General features: G+C 37.6%; 1 protein-coding gene across 1 annotated transcript in view; it reads left to right on the forward strand.

The window, feature by feature from the left end:
• The window catches only part of LOC308085924 (GTPase IMAP family member 8-like), a gene marked incomplete at both ends in the record, with an annotated part of 30999 nt that extends 15966 nt beyond the window's left edge, over positions 1-15033 (forward strand). Inside the window, 3 exons of the mRNA XM_080429239.1 lie at positions 10080-10158; positions 11270-12126; positions 14998-15033. Of these exons, the coding sequence (XP_080285365.1) occupies positions 10080-10158; positions 11270-12126; positions 14998-15033 (972 nt within the window). The remainder of the gene's footprint in view (positions 1-10079; positions 10159-11269; positions 12127-14997) is intronic.
• Positions 15034-23113: the final 8080 nt, after the last annotated feature.

Consider the following 23113-nt stretch of genomic DNA (forward strand, 5'->3'; position numbering starts at 1 on the left):
TGATTATATCTCTGCTGTCCATCGCGAACCTGCTAACTCCAAAACGCTCATTGTTCAGGAAACGAAAAAACATATACGTTTTTCAGGAAATGAAGAAAACCTTATATTTTTTAAAACAAAGCAATACTGCCTCATCTAAGTTGGTATAGTGACTTTATATATTGTCAGATACTTGCATTTGTCATTATCAACACTTTACCCAAATCCAGTGCAAGTGGAGTTAGTAGTTTCATACGAGCAGAAATCAAGCTGAAATGGAGTTAGGAGTCCGAACAACAATAGCTCCACTCGCTGCTGAGGGAGAGGTTTCAAAAGGGTACAAATTCCCAAAAGCTAACAATGGATCTCCAAGCTCACAATTCATCACAACGTGTGAATTAATGCCCTGATGCTTCATGACACTTATAACATTAGCGTCAGTGCTAAGTTTGATAAACAGGTACACTGCATAGTTTTAACAGACAACGGGGATAAAAACCCTGACGTTTAGTTTGTTTATGTGCTGCTCCGTGTTCCTCCTCTCTGACTGTGCAGCCAGCGCGCTCTGTCTGTGTTGTGCAAAGGCAGCAGCAGAGGAGAGTTGCGTGGTATTGACAGTTTGAGGATCCAATGTTGTTAGTTTGTTAGGTTTTGTTGTTAGGTTTTGTCAGAGGCGCTTTTTAATACTTTTCATTGGTTCAAACTTTTTTTTAAACGTAAAGGGTGTTCAATAGCGTTGATTATGAAAAAAAAAAATGGAAATGGAGTTAGCTGGTTCGTCCTGGACACCGACGATATGTATTTAGGCCCTCATTTGTAAAGGAAATGTATGCTGTAAGAAGATCAGGCGGCCAGGGTGAGGTGTTGTATTGGTAACCATAGTACTCGCCCCAAAACACGCTCACCCCCATTTGTTTTGCGGCCAGCAGTTCTTGTATTTGTTTTACTGAGGATAAGGTTAGAAATAAGTTTAGGGTTAGCCATAGTTTCACTGAGGTTAAGTTTTTCCGTGTCTCCAGTGTTGGGCAAGTTACTTTATATTTTTAAAAGATTAAATATTACTTATTACCTTAATTTTAAAGTCATATATTTTGTTTTATAATTTTACATATTACTGTCTCAGCAAGAGTAATATATTAAATTACTTATTACTTTTAAGTAACTTTTTACCAAAATGCCCAAATCTTTTTCTAAACAAATATCAACAAAATGGCTGTCATTACAGCCTCCCCTTTTACCTGGGTAGTCTTGTTTTCAGAATGTCAAATATGCACATTACCTGTTCTAAAATAATGCTATATGGACTGTAGAGTTTACCTTCACAGCAGGGGGTCTTGTCACAGGCACCTGTTGCTGCCATTAGGGTCTAGTCAACAGCTGTTCCAATGGATATTTTCCACTTCACTATTCTCTTTTTGTCTGGTTCATAAACACTGTTGATGTTGTCTATAAGTGTAACATGCCTGCACATAGAATATACGACCATTCAAGGACGGCATCTCTGTGTGAGAACTAAGGGACTGAGATTAATGCTCTGGGTGGTTTTGCCCTGCTGGGGGCTAGAATGGGTGTGGATGCTGATGTTTCTATATGCTCAAATCTTCTTAAATAAAATGTCTACACTTCACCCTGAGCAGAGTGTTATTTTTTCCCTAATAGTCCCAGGTAAAAACTGTTTATTTACTATTGTCTTCTATTGTGAAGCACCAGAGCCCTTCTGCTTGGCTGAAGCGTGTTGGACTTCACTTTGGGCCATCATTTATTGTATTCTTATATATGTTTTATTTGACTAGGAGCTAGATACTATATACTGTACTCTCTGTACTATAAAACAATGAATTACAACTCTCAATCATGTCTTTCTTGTAAAATGGGGGGATGGGCAATAGTTTCCTGTTGTAAAAGTAAGATTTTGGTGTTAATCTAAAACAAAAGTACTACTTCACTTGTGCGTACATGTTTAACATAGTTAAGAAAGCAGAAAAGCAGGCTGTTGTCCTTTGTCTTATACAATCCACTGTGCTCTGATCATGTTAATCCTCACTATTAATTTATCTGTGATGGACCAGCAAAGCAAGAACAAATCTGCTGTACTGTAGTGTGCACTTCAGCTAATTCACTTAAGTTATTATAGACCAAAGTCAAATATGTTTTGCCCTTAAAGGAGTAGTTCACCCAAAAAAGTACTTATTTTCTATCAATTACACACCCCTTGAAGCATTGAATTCATGGAGTTTTGTTTTGTTTTTGTCGCATTCCTAAGCCAATATTTTGATGACCTGCGGTCTCTCTGGTAGGAAACTCAAAGATGACTCTTTGAGTCTCCTACCGGATACATTAGCATCTTTTCGATACATCAAGGGCCATGCACAGGCGTCTAGTGACTTCTCTGCCTTGGTGAGGGTCCACGTCTCCGAAACATATGAGAGTATACAAATGGAACCTTACAGGTCTGTAACTCTGAGAGTACAAATGTAACCAAATGGACCCTTATGGGTAACTCAGAGTAAACATTTTACCAAATGGACCCCTATGGGTAACTGTGAGAGAGTACAAATGTAACCAAATGGACCCTTATGGGTAACTCTGTGAGAGTACAAATGTATGGACATTTACAGGTGTCTGTAACCCTGAGAGAGTACAAATGTAACCAAATGGACCTTACAGGTCTGTAACTCTGATCTAAGAGAGTACACATGTAACCAAATGGACCCTTACAGGTCTGTAACTCTGAGAGAGTACAAATTTAACCAAATGGACCCTTACAGGTCTGTAACTCTGATCTAAGAGAGAGTACACATGTAACCAAATGGACCCTTATGTGTCTGTAACTCTGAGAGAGTACAAATGTAACCAAATGGACACGTGCACTCTCAGAGATAATGATTTGATTGAATGATTTAAAACGGTAGTAGGGCCATACTATGTAGAATAGGCCATTATCAACCGAAATAATGCATGATAACTACCGACTGAGCCACTGAGTCGGCAGAGCATGCCCCTACTAGGACGAAACAATCGTCCTGATAAGAGGTGATAACTGCCATTGTATCGGATGATGACGTTCGAAGTTGGTGGAATCAATCGCTTGTTTACATTAAGTCAGGCCATTTCTTGTAAATGCTGTGAGTGATCTGAAGGTGCAAAGTTCAATCTGCAGAGAGAGAAGGAATATAACAGCAAACGGCCACAAGGTCTTATCTCAAGGTTTCTTTATTAGTACCAAGTGTAAATGTGTTTTGCAGATGGAAGATTCAGTAATCCAGAGTTAAAATCAAAAGACATCGAAACAAATACTTAAAAAAACGTATAATTGTAGTTATTAGTTATTTTACACATCAACAACATTAATATAGCTGCAAACAGCAATACAGAAGACATACTGCGGTCAGTCGGTTTCATATGCATATAGTCAAAGGGTGCCCTTTACACCACTGTAAGAAGTTTGAGATAAAATAGGCATTGCATTTAGGCCTAAACTATGAATCATTTTGTTGTGCCAGGGCAAACATGAAGGGAATCAGAACATTTATTAAATTAAAAACATTGTTGAAATCATGTCTCTAATCCACTCAACGTAATAAATAACCGACTAGGCATTGGCCTGTTCATTCCGCATCACCCAGGCCTCACAACCTTAGAGACCAAGTGCAAGTCATGAACTTGTTGAGCTACTTGCTAAGTGAATTAAAGCATAGATTAATTAGGCTACTGCTTTCTGTCATGAGCCAAGCCCCTGTTTCACAAGGAAATACCAGACATCACGATACTGAAATTAAATACAGTCAAAATGCCATTTCATGTTGTCTTTAAAAAGTGCACATGAATTGATTTAAAGTAATTATTTGTGTGCAGCAATTTCAATCAAACCTGGATAAGACGAGGTTCAAACCGAGGACTGTCTGAGCTACTATATCCCATACATTAATTTGAGAGAAAGATGTCCATGCAATTAAGTAATTAAGTAAGAACATTGGAGTGCTGAGGCATTGTGGGTATTGCTATTGTAGTCAATCTCTTCGTTATTTTGAATGTAATGGCAGATTTCAAACTAAAACTAAACTTTATTATTATTCTGTTAGGGACAGAAGAATATAAAAATAAAAAAACTACAATATTCATTGGTTCATTAAGAATTTTCTTCACATACTTCGGCTTTTAGATATTGGTCCATATGTAGACAGTTTCACACAGATTGCAAAAAACTCCTAGGAGGAGTAGGGGTTTAAGTTATGATTTAAGTTCGTAAAATTAAAAACGTCAGGAGAAGAAGCAGATCCTTGAGGCATATGTTCTTCATGGTGAGAGGAATGGGTGAAAAAATGTCATACCAGTATAGGTCATCTTTTGATCTTATGACTGATGACTTTGAAAGTCGTCCAGTGTGGGGCCATAAGACTCACAAAAAATAACATACTGTTCTGGGGTGTGTTAGAATTAACAGTAACTGTTCTTTAAACTACTCCAGAGTGGTGTTGATGGTAGATTTTACAAAGCTATTAAAGCATTATATCAGGTTCCTGTAGCATCTGTTCAAGTGAATGATTTTACTACTGGTTGGTTTTCAACACCATTTGGAGTGAAGCAGGGAGATGTTTTATCTCCCTCTTTATTCGCTATTTTTGTTAATGATCTAGTCCAGAAGATCAAAAACTCAGGTTTAGGGGTAATCTTGGATGATATTGTTGTAAACTGTTTACTTTATGCGGATGACATAGTCCTTCTGGCAGAGTCTGGAGATAATCTACAGAAGATGCTGAATATTGTTCAAGTCTGGTGCTCAAAATGGAGGCTTATGATCAACCAGAGTAAAACTCAGATCATGCACTTTAGAAAAAAAGGTACAGTAAGATCTTCTCAGATTTTCTCATTTGGTACCCTGGCGCTGGACTATGCTGATGCATATAAGTACTTGGGCTTTACGCTAGATGAATTTATGTCTTATGATTTTGGAATTGGAATTTTGGCAGACTCTGCAGGTAGAGCTGTTGGGTCAATTATTAGTAAAATGAAATTCTGTAAAGATATTGGTTATTCCACATACTCACAGCTCTATGATGCATGTGTTTGTCCTATTCTTGTTTATGCAGCTGGTGTTTGGGGTTTTAAGGATGTCAAAAAAGTCAATTCTATCCAGAATAGAGCCATAAGGTGTTTCCTTGGGGTACATGCATTTGCCCCTTCTCTTGCAATCCAGGGAGATATGGGTTGGGAACCGGTGGAGATTAGGCAAAAGGGAGAAGTGATACGGTTGTGGAACCGTCTCATTAATCTGCCAGAGGGTAGGCTAACAAAAATGGTCTTCAACTGGGCTAAGGCCCCTGGATAAAGGACGTTTTTTCTATTCTCAGAGAGGCAGATTTGGCTTATATGTTTCATAATATGCTTCGTTGTAACATTAACCTGTTGAAAGAAAAAATATTTTGTAATTACAAAGAGAAATGGTCAAACGACATATGGTCTAAGCCAAAACTTAGATCATATGTCCAGATTAAGCAGTGTTTTGGTACTGAGTCCTATGTCAAATCCTTTTTAACCAGAAACCAGCGGTCATTGTGTGCTCAGCTGAGAGCTGGTATCCTGCCTCTTGCTATTGAGGTAGGTCGGTTCTCAGCTGTGCCAGAAGAGAATAGGATATGCAATGTATGTGACCTGAAAGATGTCGAAAATGAATTCCATTTTATGTTTTATTGTACTCTGTATGACGATTTGAGGGTTGCTTTATTTGATGTAATGCAAAAACAAAAACCTGATCTATTCTGGCAAGATGATGGCCAGAAGTTGGAGTGGTTGTTTAATTATGAGGTATTTAAGACGGCACATTTTGTTTCTAGTGCCTGGAGTAGAAGACAATCTCATCTCTTCAAATAGGTTCTTGTCCGGTCCTCTGTTAAGATGTGAGGTAACAGGCCCAATGTTGTATTTTAAGTTGTATTTATGTAATCTGCCATGGGCAGGAAGCTTGAGTGTTTTAGTTTGTTATTTGTTTGTTTATTGTTTTTGAATTATTATGTCGGTTCATCGTTTGTCAAATGAAATGCTAGTGTCCTGTAAGTCCATATGGGCTGGGCTTCCTTTGGAAGCATGACACTTTAATAAAGAAAAAAATCAAATCAAATCAAATCAAATCAAAAGGGTTGAACGTTGAGCTACCTGTCCCCATGTCATACTTTCACCCATGCCCTCATTCATTCAAGTAAATCTTTTGGTTTACACAGTCCCACCTAGAATATACTTCACCAGGCACCACTGGAATGTTTAATGTCTGGCCCTGAGAGATAAAGTGCCCAGAAAACACGGTACAATCTATCTTGAAATAAAATGGGTTGTTGATGGTTATTAATACATTTTCCTTCCCAATAACCCATAAAGAGGTCGGCATATAGTTTCGTGCAAATGCCAGGCTGGTAATACCCCGCTATTGGATATAATAAGAGGTGAGAAAGCAGTTTGGTGTGCGTATTGTTTTCAACTCATATCTTACTCAGCTAAAACACACCAGAACAAATAGTTGGTTATACTGGTAACATACAAAATACACAGGTTTACTTTCAAAGCCCAGACAATTAAAGTAGAATTTCCATCACAATAAAACCAAAAGACACCTAGAGAAAGACATTTAAATGTATTTTATTATATTTGTATACATTATATCAGCAATATATCTACAGCAGATATGCAGCTGTGAGCTCTGGTGTTGGGTAGTTATCCTAATCAGTTCATGGTGATTGTTGTGAAATCATTTCATAATGTACGTGAAGTGGTGGGGCCGTCACTCACTTGATGCAAGTGAGGTGCTAAAACAGCAGCATTCATGCCACAAAGCATGAATGCTTTGAAAAGCAGAAAAAACATGACTCTACACTTGCAACCCAACATTTTAATGAGAAATGCAGAGAATGGTTCGTTTTCATTGGATGAAAAAATATATAACATATCACCCGCTAATATTTGGCTATACAAATATTTTTTGTTAGTCGAAGTCGAATACAAAAAAAGTCTGCACTCGTGAATGCCCTACTATGTGTTGTGTGTTTTTCTGGAGGGGGGGGGGGGGGGGGGGGATATCATTCATGTTAACTACAAATCTGATTAGCGATCCTTAGCTATGTTTATTATTGTCTATTTAGAACCCCATTAGCAACACAATAAACATCATATTACATAACCGTTTATGGGATGATAGTTAAAAAATATTTTTTTTTTTTCTTTTTTATGTTGTGGTAGGTAACTCATAACATAAAACAGTATACTGATAGCTCAGGCAACAGCATAGTTACAATTTCAGATTGTGCTCTACACAGTCCCAAACAACCAAGAAATTGTATTATATTGTATATCATTTGTTTTGTACAGTATTGTATAGTTGATCAAAGTTGAGCATTGCATGGTTCTCAAACTTTTTCATGTCAAGGACCCCACATTAATATGCACAGTATTTGGGTGGGATTTATATTGTATTATACAGTATTGTACGTATAATATACAATAATATACTGCTCTTTAACAAAGAAATCTGTAATTTACTCCTAAATGTATTCAAATATGCTCTATTGGGCCCTAAATGTACTGCAATTGGGGGGGGGGGGGGTAGTGGGGAGGGAGTATTATATGTATTTATCCCCTCATTTATAAAGGAAATGTATGCTGCTAGAGGATCAGCCGGCCAGGGTGAGGGTTTGTTTTGGTAACCGGAGTACTCGCCCCAAAACACGCTCACCCCCATTTGTTTTGTGGACCAGCGGTTCTTGTATTCTTGTATTTGTTTTACTGAGGATAAGATTAGAAATAAGTTTAGGGTTAGCCATAGTTTCACTGAGGTTAAGTTTAGGAATAAGGTTTAGCCCTAGTTGGTATATACATACTGTAGAATACTGTATACATCCATATACATCCATATATATGTATGTGTGTTGTGTGTGTGTGTGTATATATATATATATATATATATATATATATATATATATATATATATATATATATATATATATATATATATATATATATATATATATATATATATATATGAATTCCAAATAAATGGAAGTACAGTATGAAGGTACAGTTAACTCCTGAACCTTGATTAGCTCATTGATTCTTACTTTGCTGTTATCTTCCTTCTCTCAGTGATGCAAATGTAACTTTGTTTAATCATGGTCACATGATCCTTCACAGCATATATAAAAAGACAGGGAGACACCAGAGATGTGTCAGTGAGCTGGTCCTTGTTGATGAACCTTCATAGCCTGTCTTTATACTTCCTCTGTCTCTCCAGACCTACATCAGGATTTCAACATTGAAACAGGTAAGACACTGAGACCTCTTGTCTTTTAGTGACATGTAGATGGGGAAGTGTGACCATCTATAATACCTTATACAGTAAACATACTTTAAAATGCTTTATAATCAGCTTATAACACTGTATGAGAACTCATAAATACGCATAATGCTTTATAACAATAATCATAGCACATTATAAATAATTGAATATAGACTTTTTCAAGTATCATAATTACTGGTCACTTATAGACATCAGCATCCAGACTGGAGACAAATGTAGACATGGGTGTGTGTCCCCTTTGAAGTTGAATCACCTGTGTGGTACAAATTGTTAAATTTTACTTACCTTACTGTCTGAAATCCTGATGAGATCACAAATATATAGATGCAGATTCTAGATGCATGGTACTCAATTGACCTACATGTTCCTTCTTTTCCATCTACTAAAGATCAGACTGACACTGATTTGTTGCAGTTAGTTAATCAAGTATGTATTCATGATGAGAATGTCAAACTGGGGGGACTCTACTTTGACAAAAAAGGAACTGTGCAATTGTAGTTTGTCTATGATTGCCATTGACAACCAACGTATGGCAGTGTTGATTTCATGAGAAAATCTATTGGGAAACAAAGTTCTAATTAAACAATCTATTACAAAAGCTTACATGAACAGCATTCAGCAATTAATGTACATTATGCTTCATTACCACACAAATCATCCAAATTCATAACTAGCTTTAGATTCCATGACCTAACTCAATTCAATATAATATCAAATACTGTACAATAGATAGAAAGTTATATCCACAGGCATAATTGAGAAATGTCAAACAGGAAAAAACGTATGAATCAAATCAAATTAAAATAAAATAAGGGTTCGCAATATCAGTGAGTAATTTCAACAGTAATGTAATTTCCGAGAGGCATGAGGTTGCGTGATGTATAGTTATCCTAAACTCAGTTCAAGTATTGTCCATTTAACCCTTCCATTGTATTAGGGTAATTCTTTTAGCTGTTTTCAAGTTTAAATCGGTAAAAAGTACCCTTTACATTTCTTTATTGGAACATGATTCATGATTTCCTCAGAAACGACTGTTTTAACGCAACAAAATTACCACCATTTTAGTTAATTCTGATGGTCTCTATAAAAAACAATGACATCTGTGGTGTTTAAGGGTCAAATATGATCCGGCAGAGAAGTGTGGCTCAATTCCCCCCAAATTGTCAATATTCAATGTTTACATGTTTGAGAGTGAGAGAAACTTGTCCTCAATCTGCATTTGCTATTAGGAGTAAAATAAAGTTTGGGTTTATGAAAAATAAATGACTTGTATGGTATATGGGTACAATTTTACCCTTAACACATCACTATTTTTTAAATAATATTACACATTTTAAAGTTAAAAAACTAAAACAAGTATGTTATTTTTGGAAGTGTGAGTTTTATAATTGAAAACGAGCTATATTGAAAGATGAAACCCTAACCGTAACCCAAAATAATATTTCAAAACGTTTTTTACATGGATATGAATGGATAACAAGTCAACTATGAGGTGAGGGAAAAAATAAATGAAATGTATTATTTTTTGAGTATTTTGGCCTGAGTTAAATCACGGCTCACATTTGAGCCGCTAACACCAAAAGTGTCAGCGGGTTTCTAATACAATGCAAGGGTTAAGACACACAGTAACTTTTCTAAACACAAGATACTATTTGTTTCCACACAAACCAAGCAGATGGTACTGTCTTAATGAAGCCTAAATGTGAGAGTTGTTATTATTACTCAATAACTTACTCATTACACTTATTTCCACTGATAGGTTCTCCCTGCAATCAACCCAGAGTTAAAGAACCACCACAACGATCAGGAGGGCCGTCTAATAATTTTCCTGTCTTCAGGTGAGTGATGGAATCTCAGTCAAGTTATGTATAGTCTACCCAGTGGTGGAAAAAGTAATGACATTTTTTACTTAAGTAAAAGTATCAATACCACACTGTAGAAGTACTCTGTTACAAGTAAAAGGCCTGTGTTCAAAATGTTACTTGAGCAAAAGTACAAAAGTATTGGCATCAAAATATACTTAAAGTACCAAAAGTAAAAGTACTAAAAAGTTTGAAAATAGCCGATCTACAAGCTCACAACACTATTTTCGAATAGCCTAGGTATAAAACAGGGCTAAAGTGGCTTAATATATGTTTTATAATATTATAATTTATATCTGCAAAGTAACTAGTAACTAAAGTTTTCTAATAATTGTAGTGGAGTAAAAGTACAATATTTGCCTCTGAGATGTAATGGAGTAGAAGTAAAAGTACTGAAAATTGTAAATACTCCAGTAAAGTAAAAATACCTCACTACTGTACTTAAGTACTGTACTTGAGTAAATGTACTTAGTTACTTTACACCACTGCGTATACCCTGCCTATTTCACCATCATGCATGTCAAAAGTCCTGCAATAGTTGTCTGTCGAGGCGAACAAAATTGCCAATACGCTAAATAAAGCAATTTATTATTACGGAAAAAGGTCTACAGGCCGATCTGTTAATATTCTTTTTATTTTGAGCATTTGTAACTTTTAAGAAGTAGCCTACCACTCTTATAAAACGACTCCCCTGTTTACAGTATATTACAGCCCATTTGATTACATGATGAAAAACTGTTGCTGATTGAGTTTAGAACATCAGTTGTCTTATATGAATATCTGAATATCTGTTGTTATAATGTTATAATCATACTCCCCCCTCTTACAGAGTAACAAAAACACAAGACAGAAATGACTTCCACAGGTATGTACTCCCTCAAACACACACACACACACACACACACACACACACACACACACACACACACAGACACACACACACACACACACACACACACACACACACACACACACACACACACACACACACACACACACACACACACACACACACACACACACACACACACACACAGTAAGAATGTTTATCATCCATAATCATATATATTTTTTCATATCATTGAAGAATTTCGGATGGTGATGGTTGGAAAGACTGGAGTTGGAAAGAGCGCCGCTGGAAACACCATCCTGGGCAATCCCAAAGCATTTATGTCTACATTCCTATCGGAATCTGTGACAATAAACTGTGAGAAGAAAAGAGGTGTAGTGGATGATAGAAAAGTATCTGTTGTTGACACGCCAGGGTTGTTTGACACCAGATATGAAGAGCAAAAAATCATTGCTGAGATCAAACAGTGTATGTGTTTTGCTGCTCCTGGTCCCCATGTTTTCCTGGTTGTGATCAGACTGGGAAGATTCACAGAAGAGGAGCAGCAATCAGTGAAAATTATTCAGACGGTATTTGGTGAAAAGTCAAAAGAATACACCATGATTCTCTTCACTGGTAGTGACCTGCTTGAAGGTGAACCAGTTGAAGACTTTTTGAAAAAGAGTCCAAAACTACAAGAACTGATCAGAACATGTGACGGTCACTATCACGTCTTCAACAACAAAACCAAGGATCCCTCTCAGCAGGTCACTGAGCTGCGGGTGAAAATCGAGTCGATGGTGGAAGGTAATGGAGGAAGCCACTACACCACTGAGATGTTCCAAGAAGCAGAGAGAGCAATACAGGAAAAACAACAAGAGATTCTCATTGAGAATGAAGAGACGAGACGTAAACAGATGGAAAGACTGAAGAAAAGCCATAACCTGGCGACTCTGCCACAAGCACAGGCAGAGTTGAATGCAGAACATCAAAAAGAAGCAAGAAAGGAAGCTGAAACAAATAACGACTTCCTTTTTTCAGACTTGGTAGATAACTTAGAGAAAGCAGCAAGGGCGTTTATGGCGAATCTTGTGGAGAAAGCTCTAGATAAAGGAGTAGCAATGATTAAAAAAAAAATGATGGAAAAAAAATGCAGTATCCAATGAATGACAAAGCTTCAGTGAGATATACCAACCACTGTATATCCAAGTCAAGAAATCCACATGTTATAAAGAGGAAAATAAAAAAATTGCATGTTATGATTCATGAAGAGAAAACAAATGTAGCATATTTGTTTATTTGTTTGAAAGAAGACTGTTTTTAAAATAACCTGTAATGTTGTAATAAAATGAGAAAGGTTTGACCACTACAGCTGTTCTTGGTGTCTTGTATGAAAATGCATAAGGTTTGAGCACTTTCTGTGCATGACAATGAAATAAAATAATGGATAATAAATGAATGAATGAATGAATAAATACATAAACAAACAAACACGCAAATATATTAATTAATAAATAATTAATATCAATATTCAATTTAGATTAATTAGTCTTAATTTAGCTCTGAGAGTGTACCCGTACGGGTCCATTTGGGTAAACGTGTCCACTCTCACCCTGCTCTCTCACTGGCAGTGGCAACAAGCAACAAAGTGGCATTCAATTTCCAATGGTAGCTGGGCCTCTGCAACACTGTTCAGAATCAGAATCTTTATTGTCACGTCACAGGTTTACAGGTGTACAAATGGGGTGAAATTTGTTTTTGTGCAAGTTACATCATTTTTCGATTGTTTCCAGAAAGAGAAAGAAAAGAAAGAATCAAAACGTCATCAAACGTTAAGTACCAAGGACCCCAATACCAAGGACCCCAATGGAAACAAGACCGCAAGGACCTTTTTGGACGTGCCTTTTAGACAGAGTGTTTGACTATACTTGTGCTGTTTTTACATTTCTGCCTAATAACATTTTCAATCAATCAATCAATCAATCAATCAATCAATCAATCAATCAATCAAAAACAGTTGGCTACTTAGCTAGCATAGCAAGCTAACAGGGAGTAGCATTGTAACACACACACACACACACACACACACACACACACACACACACACACACACACACACACACACACACACACACACACACACACACACACACACACACACACACACAGGTAAACAATGAATGAAGTCTAATCGAACATTATTTCTAAAACGAGCAATTTATACTACACACAGGCTGACATCCATCCCCACAGATTCAGTAATAATTAATTGGATATTAATCCAATGATGAGAGCGTGTGTGAAATATATCAATATATCAACCAATAACTCATACCAAATATCAACAAAGTTTTAGAAACAGGGACAAACCGCAACCAGCAGTCTTTACGAGCACCTTCACAGAAAAAACAAGGGCAATGTCGTGTATAATTAATATATAACACTATAAACTATAACAAAGAAATCTGTCATTTACTCCTAAATGTACTCAAATATGCTGCATTGGGCCCTACATGTACTGTAATTAAGAGGGGGGAATGATTATATCTCTGCTGTCCATCGCGAACCTGCTAACTCCAAAACGCTCATTGTTCAGGAAACGAAAAAACATATACGTTTTTCAGGAAATGAAGAAAACCTTATATTTTTTAAAACAAAGCAATACTGCCTCATCTAAGTTGGTATAGTGACTTTATATATTGTCAGATACTTGCATTTGTCATTATATTATCAACACTTTACCCAAATCCAGTGCAAGTGGAGTTAGTAGTTTCATACGAGCAGAAATCAAGCTGAAATGGAGTTAGGAGTCCGAACAACAATAGCTCCACTCGCTGCTGAGGGAGAGGTTTCAAAAGGGTACAAATTCCCAAAAGCTAACAATGGATCTCCAAGCTCACAATGCATCACAACGTGTGAATTAATGCCCTGATGCTTCATGACACTTATAACATTAGCGTCAGTGCTAAGTTTGATAAACAGGTACACTGCATAGTTTTAACAGACAACGGGGATAAAAACCCTGACGTTTAGTTTGTTTATGTGCTGCTCCGTGTTCCTCCTCTCTGACTGTGCAGCCAGCGCGCTCTGTCTGTGTTGTGCAAAGGCAGCAGCAGAGGAGAGTTGCGTGGTATTGACAGTTTGAGGATCCAATGTTGTTAGTTTGTTAGGTTTTGTTGTTAGGTTTTGTCAGAGGCGCTTTTTAATACTTTTCATTGGTTCAAACTTTTTTTTAAACGTAAAGGGTGTTCAATAGCGTTGATTATGAAAAAAAAAAAATGGAAATGGAGTTAGCTGGTTCGTCCTGGACACCGACGATATGTATTTAGGCCCTCATTTGTAAAGGAAATGTATGCTGTAAGAAGATCAGGCGGCCAGGGTGAGGTGTTGTATTGGTAACCATAGTACTCGCCCCAAAACACGCTCACCCCCATTTGTTTTGCGGCCAGCAGTTCTTGTATTTGTTTTACTGAGGATAAGGTTAGAAATAAGTTTAGGGTTAGCCATAGTTTCACTGAGGTTAAGTTTTTCCGTGTCTCCAGTGTTGGGCAAGTTACTTTATATTTTTAAAAGATTAAATATTACTTATTACCTTAATTTTAAAGTCATATATTTTGTTACATATTACTGTCTCAGCAAGAGTAATATAATAAATTACTTATTACTTTTAAGTAACTTTTTACCAAAATGCCCAAATCTTTTTCTAAACAAATATCAACAAAATGGCTGTCATTACAGCCTCCCCTTTTACCTGGGTAGTCTTGTTTTCAGAATGTCAAATATGCACATTACCTGTTCTAAAATAATGCTATATGGACTGTAGAGTTTACCTTCACAGCAGGGGGTCTTGTCACAGGCACCTGTTGCTGCCATTAGGGTCTAGTCAACAGCTGTTCCAATGGATATTTTCCACTTCACTATTCTCTTTTTGTCTGGTTCATAAACACTGTTGATGTTGTCTATAAGTGTAACATGCCTGCACATAGAATATACGACCATTCAAGGACGGCATCTCTGTGTGAGAACTAAGGGACTGAGATTAATGCTCTGGGTGGTTTTGCCCTGCTGGGGGCTAGAATGGGTGTGGATGCCGATGTTTCTATATGCTCAAATCTTCTTCAATAAAATGTCTACACTTCACCCTGAGCAGAGTGTTATTTTTTCCCTAATAGTCCCAGGTAAAAACTGTTTATTTACTATTGTCTTCTATTGTGAAGCACCAGAGCCCTTCTGCTTGGCTGAAGCGTGTTGGACTTCACTTTGGGCCATCATTTATTGTATTCTTATATATGTTTTATTTGACTAGGAGCTAGATACTATATACTGTACTCTCTGTACTATAAAACAATGAATTACAACTCTCAATCATGTCTTTCTTGTAAAATGGGGGGATGGGCAATAGTTTCCTGCTGTAAAAGTAAGATTTTGGTGTTAATCTAAAACAAAAGTACTACTTCACTTGTGCGTACATGTTTAACATAGTTAAGAAAGCAGAAAAGCAGGCTGTTGTCCTTTGTCTTATACAATCCACTGTGCTCTGATCATGTTAATCCTCACTATTAATTTATCTGTGATGGACCAGCAAAGCAAGAACAAATCTGCTGTACTGTAGTGTGCACTTCAGCTAATTCACTTAAAGTTGTACAATGCAGAATCACAAATAACGATTTTTAGCAACCTCTGCTGGTCACTACCGTCACTGCATACAATTTCCCTAGTCCTCGATTACCCAGAATTCCATTCGTTTTCACCGGAAGCCGGAAGCGTTTCAAAAAGCGATCTTTTAATTGTTTTATACTATCTACGGATCGTTTCTCTTAGCCAGTGGAGCATTAGTTACCATGAGCTGTGCTTTCTTTTTCTGTTCTTTTTCGATCTTCCAATCCTACATTATCTTAAAATCAGCGTGAGGTTCCTTTTTGTTAATAGCGCGGTAGTTCCTGGCCAAACAGGAAACCGTTGCGGTAGTTCCTGAGGACGTCGGCCACGACGTCATGACGTTGGCCAGGAACGTCATTTTCCCGGGAAAGTCCCCCCCGTACACGTTCAATAGAAAATATATAAATAAAAGGCTTCCGGGGGTGAAATTCACGGAGTGGGTGTTGTGAAACTTTTGCCACTCGCAAAAGATATACAATTTAACTTTAGTTTTGTTGAAAACGTTACCTAGTATTACTTTAAGTTATTATAGACCAAAGTCAAATATGTTTTGCCCTTAAAGGAGTAGTTCACCCAAAAAAGTACTTATTTTCTATCAATTACACACCCCTTGAAGCATTGAATTCATGGAGTTTTGTTTTGTTTTTGTCGCATTCCTAAGCCAATATTTTGATGACCTGCGGTCTCTCCGGTAGGAGACTCAAAGATGACTCTTTGAGTCTCCTACCGGATACATTAGCATCTTTTCGATACATCAAGGGCCATGCACAGGCGTCTAGTGACTTCTCTGCCTTGGTGAGGGTCCACGTCTCCGAAACATATACTGTAGTAGGACTGATTTAATTGTAAATAAATCAATATATCTATAATTAAATAGAAACTATAGCCAGACTTTTGGCCTGAGCTTCCATCTTAAAATTCATGTTTATTAAGGTTTCGAGGCCTATCAGGCTCGAAGCCTTATTGAAACTGCCCCTTTTCTTCCCCCGTTTTTTCAGTTCTGGCCCAACCGTGTGGTCGCTTTTTTCGAAACTTGGCAATATGGTAGAGGGCTATGCCAAACGGCAAAGACAAGAAACTCACAACCATTGGCCAAAGGGTGGCGCTGTAGCACTCAATTGAAATATGCCAACTTTGAACAGGTACAACTCATGCCCTGTTTGACCTACAGCCATGAAACTTGATACACACATGCGTCTCCTCATGCCTAACAACTTTCACATTTTGACCTTTAGATCTCCCACCATTTTGAATTATATGAAAAACAGTAAAAATCTATAGCTTTCTGGGATCTTTGAGCAATCTGCACGAAACGTTTTACACATGAACTTTGGACCTATGCCAACAAAAACATTTTTTCTAAGTGTAAACATTAAGCTTTTATGAGCCAATTAATATTGCAGTTTTATGACAATTATTCGTCTGCCCCTAACACGTTCATGCAGACATTTGTTTGAAACTTTGCAATAATGTAGAGGGTCATTACAAGTATCACTGAAACCAATCTTACTCCAATTGGTCAAAGGGGGGCGCTATAGCAATTTTTTGAAAATGCAAACTTTAAACAGGCAAAATTCATGCCTCGTTTGGCCGACAGCCATTAAACCTGCTTACACATGTGCCTTGACTCATGAGGAACACATCTATCACTTTGACCAGTAAGCTCCGCCCTTAGATTGTCTGCAATTTTGAGCAGTTTGAAAAACATTTAAACCCAGGATTTCTGAGCAATTTGCGTGAAAGTGTGTCATCTCTGTGAACTCCCTTTTCACCGGTTCAGGTCTGTTGGTCCAATGGCTTAATCATCTGCCTTGAAACCGCGGGGTTGCTAGTTTGAATCCCACCTCATGTAGACTTCATTATAATTGCATTGCACACAACATGACTGTATCAATGAATACATGTGCAATTGTTAAAGATAACGGGAAATGCTTATTTGAAAGTAGTTATTTTCAATGTATTCGCCCTTTTGTTTTGTTGGACTCTCCTTTCTCACTGTCTGAGGCTGTGGATTGAATAGCTTGATCAGTAGAGTGTGAGCCTCATGTGCCGAAGGACCCCGGTTCAAACCCCACTCGTTACAGTTTACATTTAAATTGCATTGATTGTACAAAACATGACCCTGTTATTTCAGACATGTGCAATTTTTAAACAATAACATGAAATGCTTTTTTGAGAGTAGTTGTTTTTTATGTATGACATACTTTCTTGTGAAAATAGCCGATCTACAATCTCACAACCTTTCAGATAGCAACGTGTTGTGAGCTTGTAGATCGACTATTTTCACTAGTTTCCATTCCGAGGAGACAAAAAAAAAACTTTATTGGTAAATGTTTTCTGAACCAGTGATCTACAGTAGTTAGCGAAACAGAGGCTTGGTTCATAACGGATGGAAAAAACTATAGATATCAACACACACCATCAGGGGGGCCATATCTCTAGCTCAATGAGAAGAGAGGCAGCCTGTGAATCCATAGGTCGCTGGTTCGATCCCTGTCCCCAACAATGTGTTGAAGTGATAATCATTTGGAATTCTTCATTTTACAAATAGTGTTTCTTGAGGTTAGGTCGTTGTTTTACTGAGGTTAAGGTTAGTGAGGGTGGGTATAGAAAACAGTCATCTAGTCAGCAACCTTCCCCCTATTTTGGGGAGGCCATAGCTGAGTGGTTAGTGAGCCCGCCTAGGGAGCCAGAGGCCCTGGTTGCCCCAGGTACGATTCCAGGCCAGGCCAGCAAATTTGTCCCTGAGCAAGACTCTTAACCCCTAATTGCTCACAGGCCCTCATTGGAAACAAGACCGTAAGGACTTTCATGAACGGACCTGTTAAAGGAATTATCCTTATTCCCATGGATTGGATCCACCCCTCTCACTCATCACCAATCACACCTGTCTTCACTCACAACTCATTAGTGGCCTGGTGGCTTTTTCTTTGAAATAATGTTTAGTTTTTCAAATATTTAACTTTAAGCGCCCAATGCCACACTATTGGCCATGGCCATTTAAAGGGTAGCAACATTAACAAACAAATGAGTCTATACCTGTAACGATGCTCTATACACCAGGGAACCAGATTACTCATATGCAGTGTTGCCTTTGCCAGGATTTGTTCCCATGACCTTGTGGTTCAGAGTCAAGAGCTCTTCCAACTGAGCTACCCAGACACAAGACACATTATACATTGACATTTGATGAACATGCAACTTTTACACTACAGATTTTTTTTACTTCACTCTCCGATTTAATCAAAACATCTAAGCTGTGTGATATATACATTTTGAGTTAATACCATTAATATCAACCCACGTCCCTCTGTACTCTAGCAATTAGTGCACCTGGTGATACCTAGCCTGTCAGTCATTGGCTCCTCAATGGTGCTGAAAAGTGTACATGTACATTTACTCAAGTATCAATATAAGTGCTTACAAAGCACAGCACAATTTTGAGGTACTTTTACTTTACTTTCCATTTGTGTTACTCCTACTCTACTACAATTACAGCATATGACAGCTTTAGTTACTTGTTACTTTGCAGATGTAATTATTAATACAACACCTACAGTAACCACATACAGCCGATCTACAATGTGACACGTTATGAGCTTGTATGTATATAATAAGCAACCCATGCTGTATGATAAGTTACCACACATGAAATCCAATTCTGTCTATCCAATGGCTCAGTCAGTACACTGTCTACCCGCAAGTGTGTAGGTCCCTGGTTCAAACCCCAATTTAACCAGTCCAAATATAATTTACTGAACAAAAATCATGACTGTTAATTAATGCATGTTCACTTTTTCTCTCTCTCTCACTGCCTCTCTCTCTCTCTCTTTCTCTCTCTCTCTCTCTGCCCACCCGATTCGGATGCTATCAATGCATTGAATGGGACATTATCACCTCTTATTAGACCTTTGAATGGGCGAAATAGGCGACATACTGACCTACCCGCGATTTATCAGACCATTCATTGGGTGTTATCAAGACATACTGACCTACCAACGGAGATGACTTAAATAGTTCAGTTTCGGTTTTGGTTTCGGACCATGACGGAGGCGCGCAGTCACAGGCGAACTGTCACCCCGTGAAGGACCACCGAGGGAGCTAAGGCGACCGAGTTGCCGTCCTGAACGGTGTGACGTTCGCCTGTGCCTACTCAGCGCCGTTCAAGTTATGTACCGATAGGCACAGAATCGTAAATATTGTTGTGGGGACTGCTCCGCCTCCAAGTAGGTCAGTAGCTCCTGATTACGCCCCATGAATGGTCTGACAAATCGCGGGTAGGTCTAAATCGCGCCTACTGGTCGCCTACTCGCCCATTCAAAGGTCTGATAAAACGTGATAATCTCCCATTCAATGCATTGATAGCATTCGAAGCTGCTGCTCTGCCTCTCTCTCTCCCTCTCTCTCTCTCTAACTGCCTCTCTTTCTCTCTCTCACTCTCTCTCTCTTTCTCTCTACCTGCCTCTTCCTGCCTCTGCCTTTTCCCTCAAAACCGCTTGCAGCTATATTTATGTTTATTGTTGCTGTCAGGCTGAAACCTTGTACCAAATTTCAACTTTCTATGATTTGTTTTTCTAAATGAATACCCTACTTCATCATACAAGGGTGTCACACAAACGTAGTCAAAATAGCAGATCTACAAGCTCACAACATGAAGACCAGGTATTGAAGTGCAGGTTTCTGCTTAAGTTGCGCTTCACTCTGCTCACCCTGGTAAGACTGGTTGTTTTATTATGTGCACGTAATGTTAAGTCTGTATTGAAGTATTTTATATTGTAATGTTTTAACCCACTTTAAGGCCTGAGCTCCTCCACTGTGATACCATGTATGGTGTAGGCTTTAAGAGTAGTCAAACTAATTGTGTGTGTTTTGTTGCAGTGAAACTAACCTTGAGTTGATTAGATACTCCTTTTGATGTGGTGTGCCTTACCTGCTCATGATGTATGGAGAAGATCTATGTATTCTATGGTGTTTAGGACCGCCTTATTGTATATTGTATAGCAGTGGCAAAATCTGTATTTCTCTTTATTTAATATGAAATAAATGTTATTGTCAATCTGGTGAGCTCCTTTTTAAAGTTATAGCCTTACATGGTGGTTGGTGCAATCCCAACTGGCGTAGTCAGTGTGTTTATGTATTTAAAGAACTGCAGAGACAGGGAGACCCCCGTTACTGAACAAACACTATAGCAATCACAATATACTATCACAATATAGAGCATTAACCTTTTTACAAAAAAAGCAAAAAAAGTTTTGTTTTAACCAAGAAATATCACTTACCCTACCTTTAAATTCTTGTGGCATTTTAAGGATAGAGAAGACAATTGGCTAACACTGGTTTAATTAACTTCATATCTAATATGGTCCCCACTCCCCTTTGAATACAATTCCATTTAGTTTTAGTCACATTTTAGTCATCTGAAAGGTTTTATTTTTAGTCTACTTTTAGTTGACTAAATATTATAAGATTTTTGCAACTAAATCTACAGTTGTCGACTAAAATGTCTACTAAAATTTTGTCGACTAAAATGTATTTTTGGCGGGCCGTGATGGCCTAATGCCTGATTTATACTTAGCCGAAAATAGATCTAAAAGCTCACGTGTTGCGCTGCGACACATTGTGAGCTTGTAGATCGGCTATTTTCGGAGTAAGCATAAAATGACTTGTTTTAGTCTACAAAATTAACACGGCTTTGGGATCATTTCTGTCACAGTACATTTGCACATGGATCAGTGACAAAATGGGGTTGACAAGATGACACATTTAAAAATCGTATTTCAAATGCATGAATCAGGTTTGTTAAAATGTACATTGTGTAGTATAAAAGTATGGTGGGACCGCGCCGTAAAAAAGTACTTCTTCCACCACTGTTAATATCCCACTGAGTGAGATGTCACAAAAGAGCATAATATCAACATTTGTAAATGTGAAATGCTATTCAAAATGTACATATTAAGAATAATATAGGACACAAAATATTGAATAGCCATTAACGGCATTCTTGAGGGGTGGTTTTAATTAACGACATGTGATATCGTACAGCAAGCCTGGGTTCTTCAGCAAAAACATGGATATAAAAATAACTTAACATACAAACAATGAAATGTAATGATTCATAACAAACTATTTTCTGTACATTACATATATTTATTTCACCACAGCTCCCATCTCTAGCATATTACTGAGATTGATCATGAGCCCTGCAGGTGCAAAAGGTTGTGGGTTCAACACCCCCATCTGTCACACACCCGATCTGGTAATTCCAGTTAAACACGCCATTCATTACTTAAGAGGTATCACTTCTGTTAATCCCCCAAACTGTGGTCAAGCTGATCCGTCAGTTGACGCTAGCCTTATGTTATAACACTTTGAAAGTATTATGCTGCGCAGAAAGAAAGCTACAGTTTACTATCCATTTTCAATGAAGTCAGCGACTTGAAGATGCATCCAACTTTTGTAGCTGCTACAAAAGCTACAAAAAGGTTGAGCTGTTTTCAACTTCAGCTAAAAAGCTCCAAATATGCGGTGTAGCTTTGCATCTTTTGTATCTGCCAGTGTGTGAACGCAGCATTAAAGGAGGAGTTCACCCAAAAAATGACTTATTTTCTATTAATTACACACCCCATGAAGCCTTGATTTCATGGACTTATTTTTGTTTTTGTGGCATTCCTAAGACAATAATTTGATGACCGTGTGTATTTCCGGTAGGGGAGACAAATAATCTACTTTGTGTCTCCTACCGGATACATTAGCCGGTAGGAGACGGGAATCAAATTATTAGCTTAGGAATGAGACAAAAACAAAAAATAATCCATGGATTCAAGGCTTCATAGGGTGTGCAATTGATAGAAAATAAGTAATTTTTTGGGTGAACTCCTCCTTTAAGCCTGATTTTATAGTGAATATAGTGAATTATATAGGCGCTTTTCTAAGTACCGAAAGACGATTTACATGGGGGGGGAGGAGGAGAGAAAATATAATATAATACATACATGTTATAACATTAGATGAATGATTCTGGCTTCATTTAATACATACATACATGATTCTTGCTTCTTTGAACATTTCTGAACATTCTTTTGACTTTTTTCGGAAAACTAATTTTACAAGTTTGGGTAAAAAAAAATAACTGCCAACTTACTACAAACCATAAAAAACGGGTCTGCAGCCCAATGTTTGGGAAACACTGCCCTAAAGGAATATTGGCACCAAGATCACAGCGGTCTACCTTGTAAACTAAAGTGATAGTAACACTGGAAATACCCATAAGACAAATCTAGATTATACAATTACACTGACAAACCAACAGTACATGTGCTTTTTGTTTGGGGCTACAGCCCTAGAATTATATCTGCATAATCATTAGTTTGAGCTCTATTCAAAATACTGTATAGAAATACATTACACATTCAACATAATTATTAGTGGATTTGTTCCTACATT

The sequence above is a fragment of the Gymnoscopelus braueri genome (assembly GCF_963280865.1).
Source record: "Gymnoscopelus braueri genome assembly, chromosome: 5".
Classification (NCBI taxonomy): domain Eukaryota; kingdom Metazoa; phylum Chordata; class Actinopteri; order Myctophiformes; family Myctophidae; genus Gymnoscopelus; species Gymnoscopelus braueri.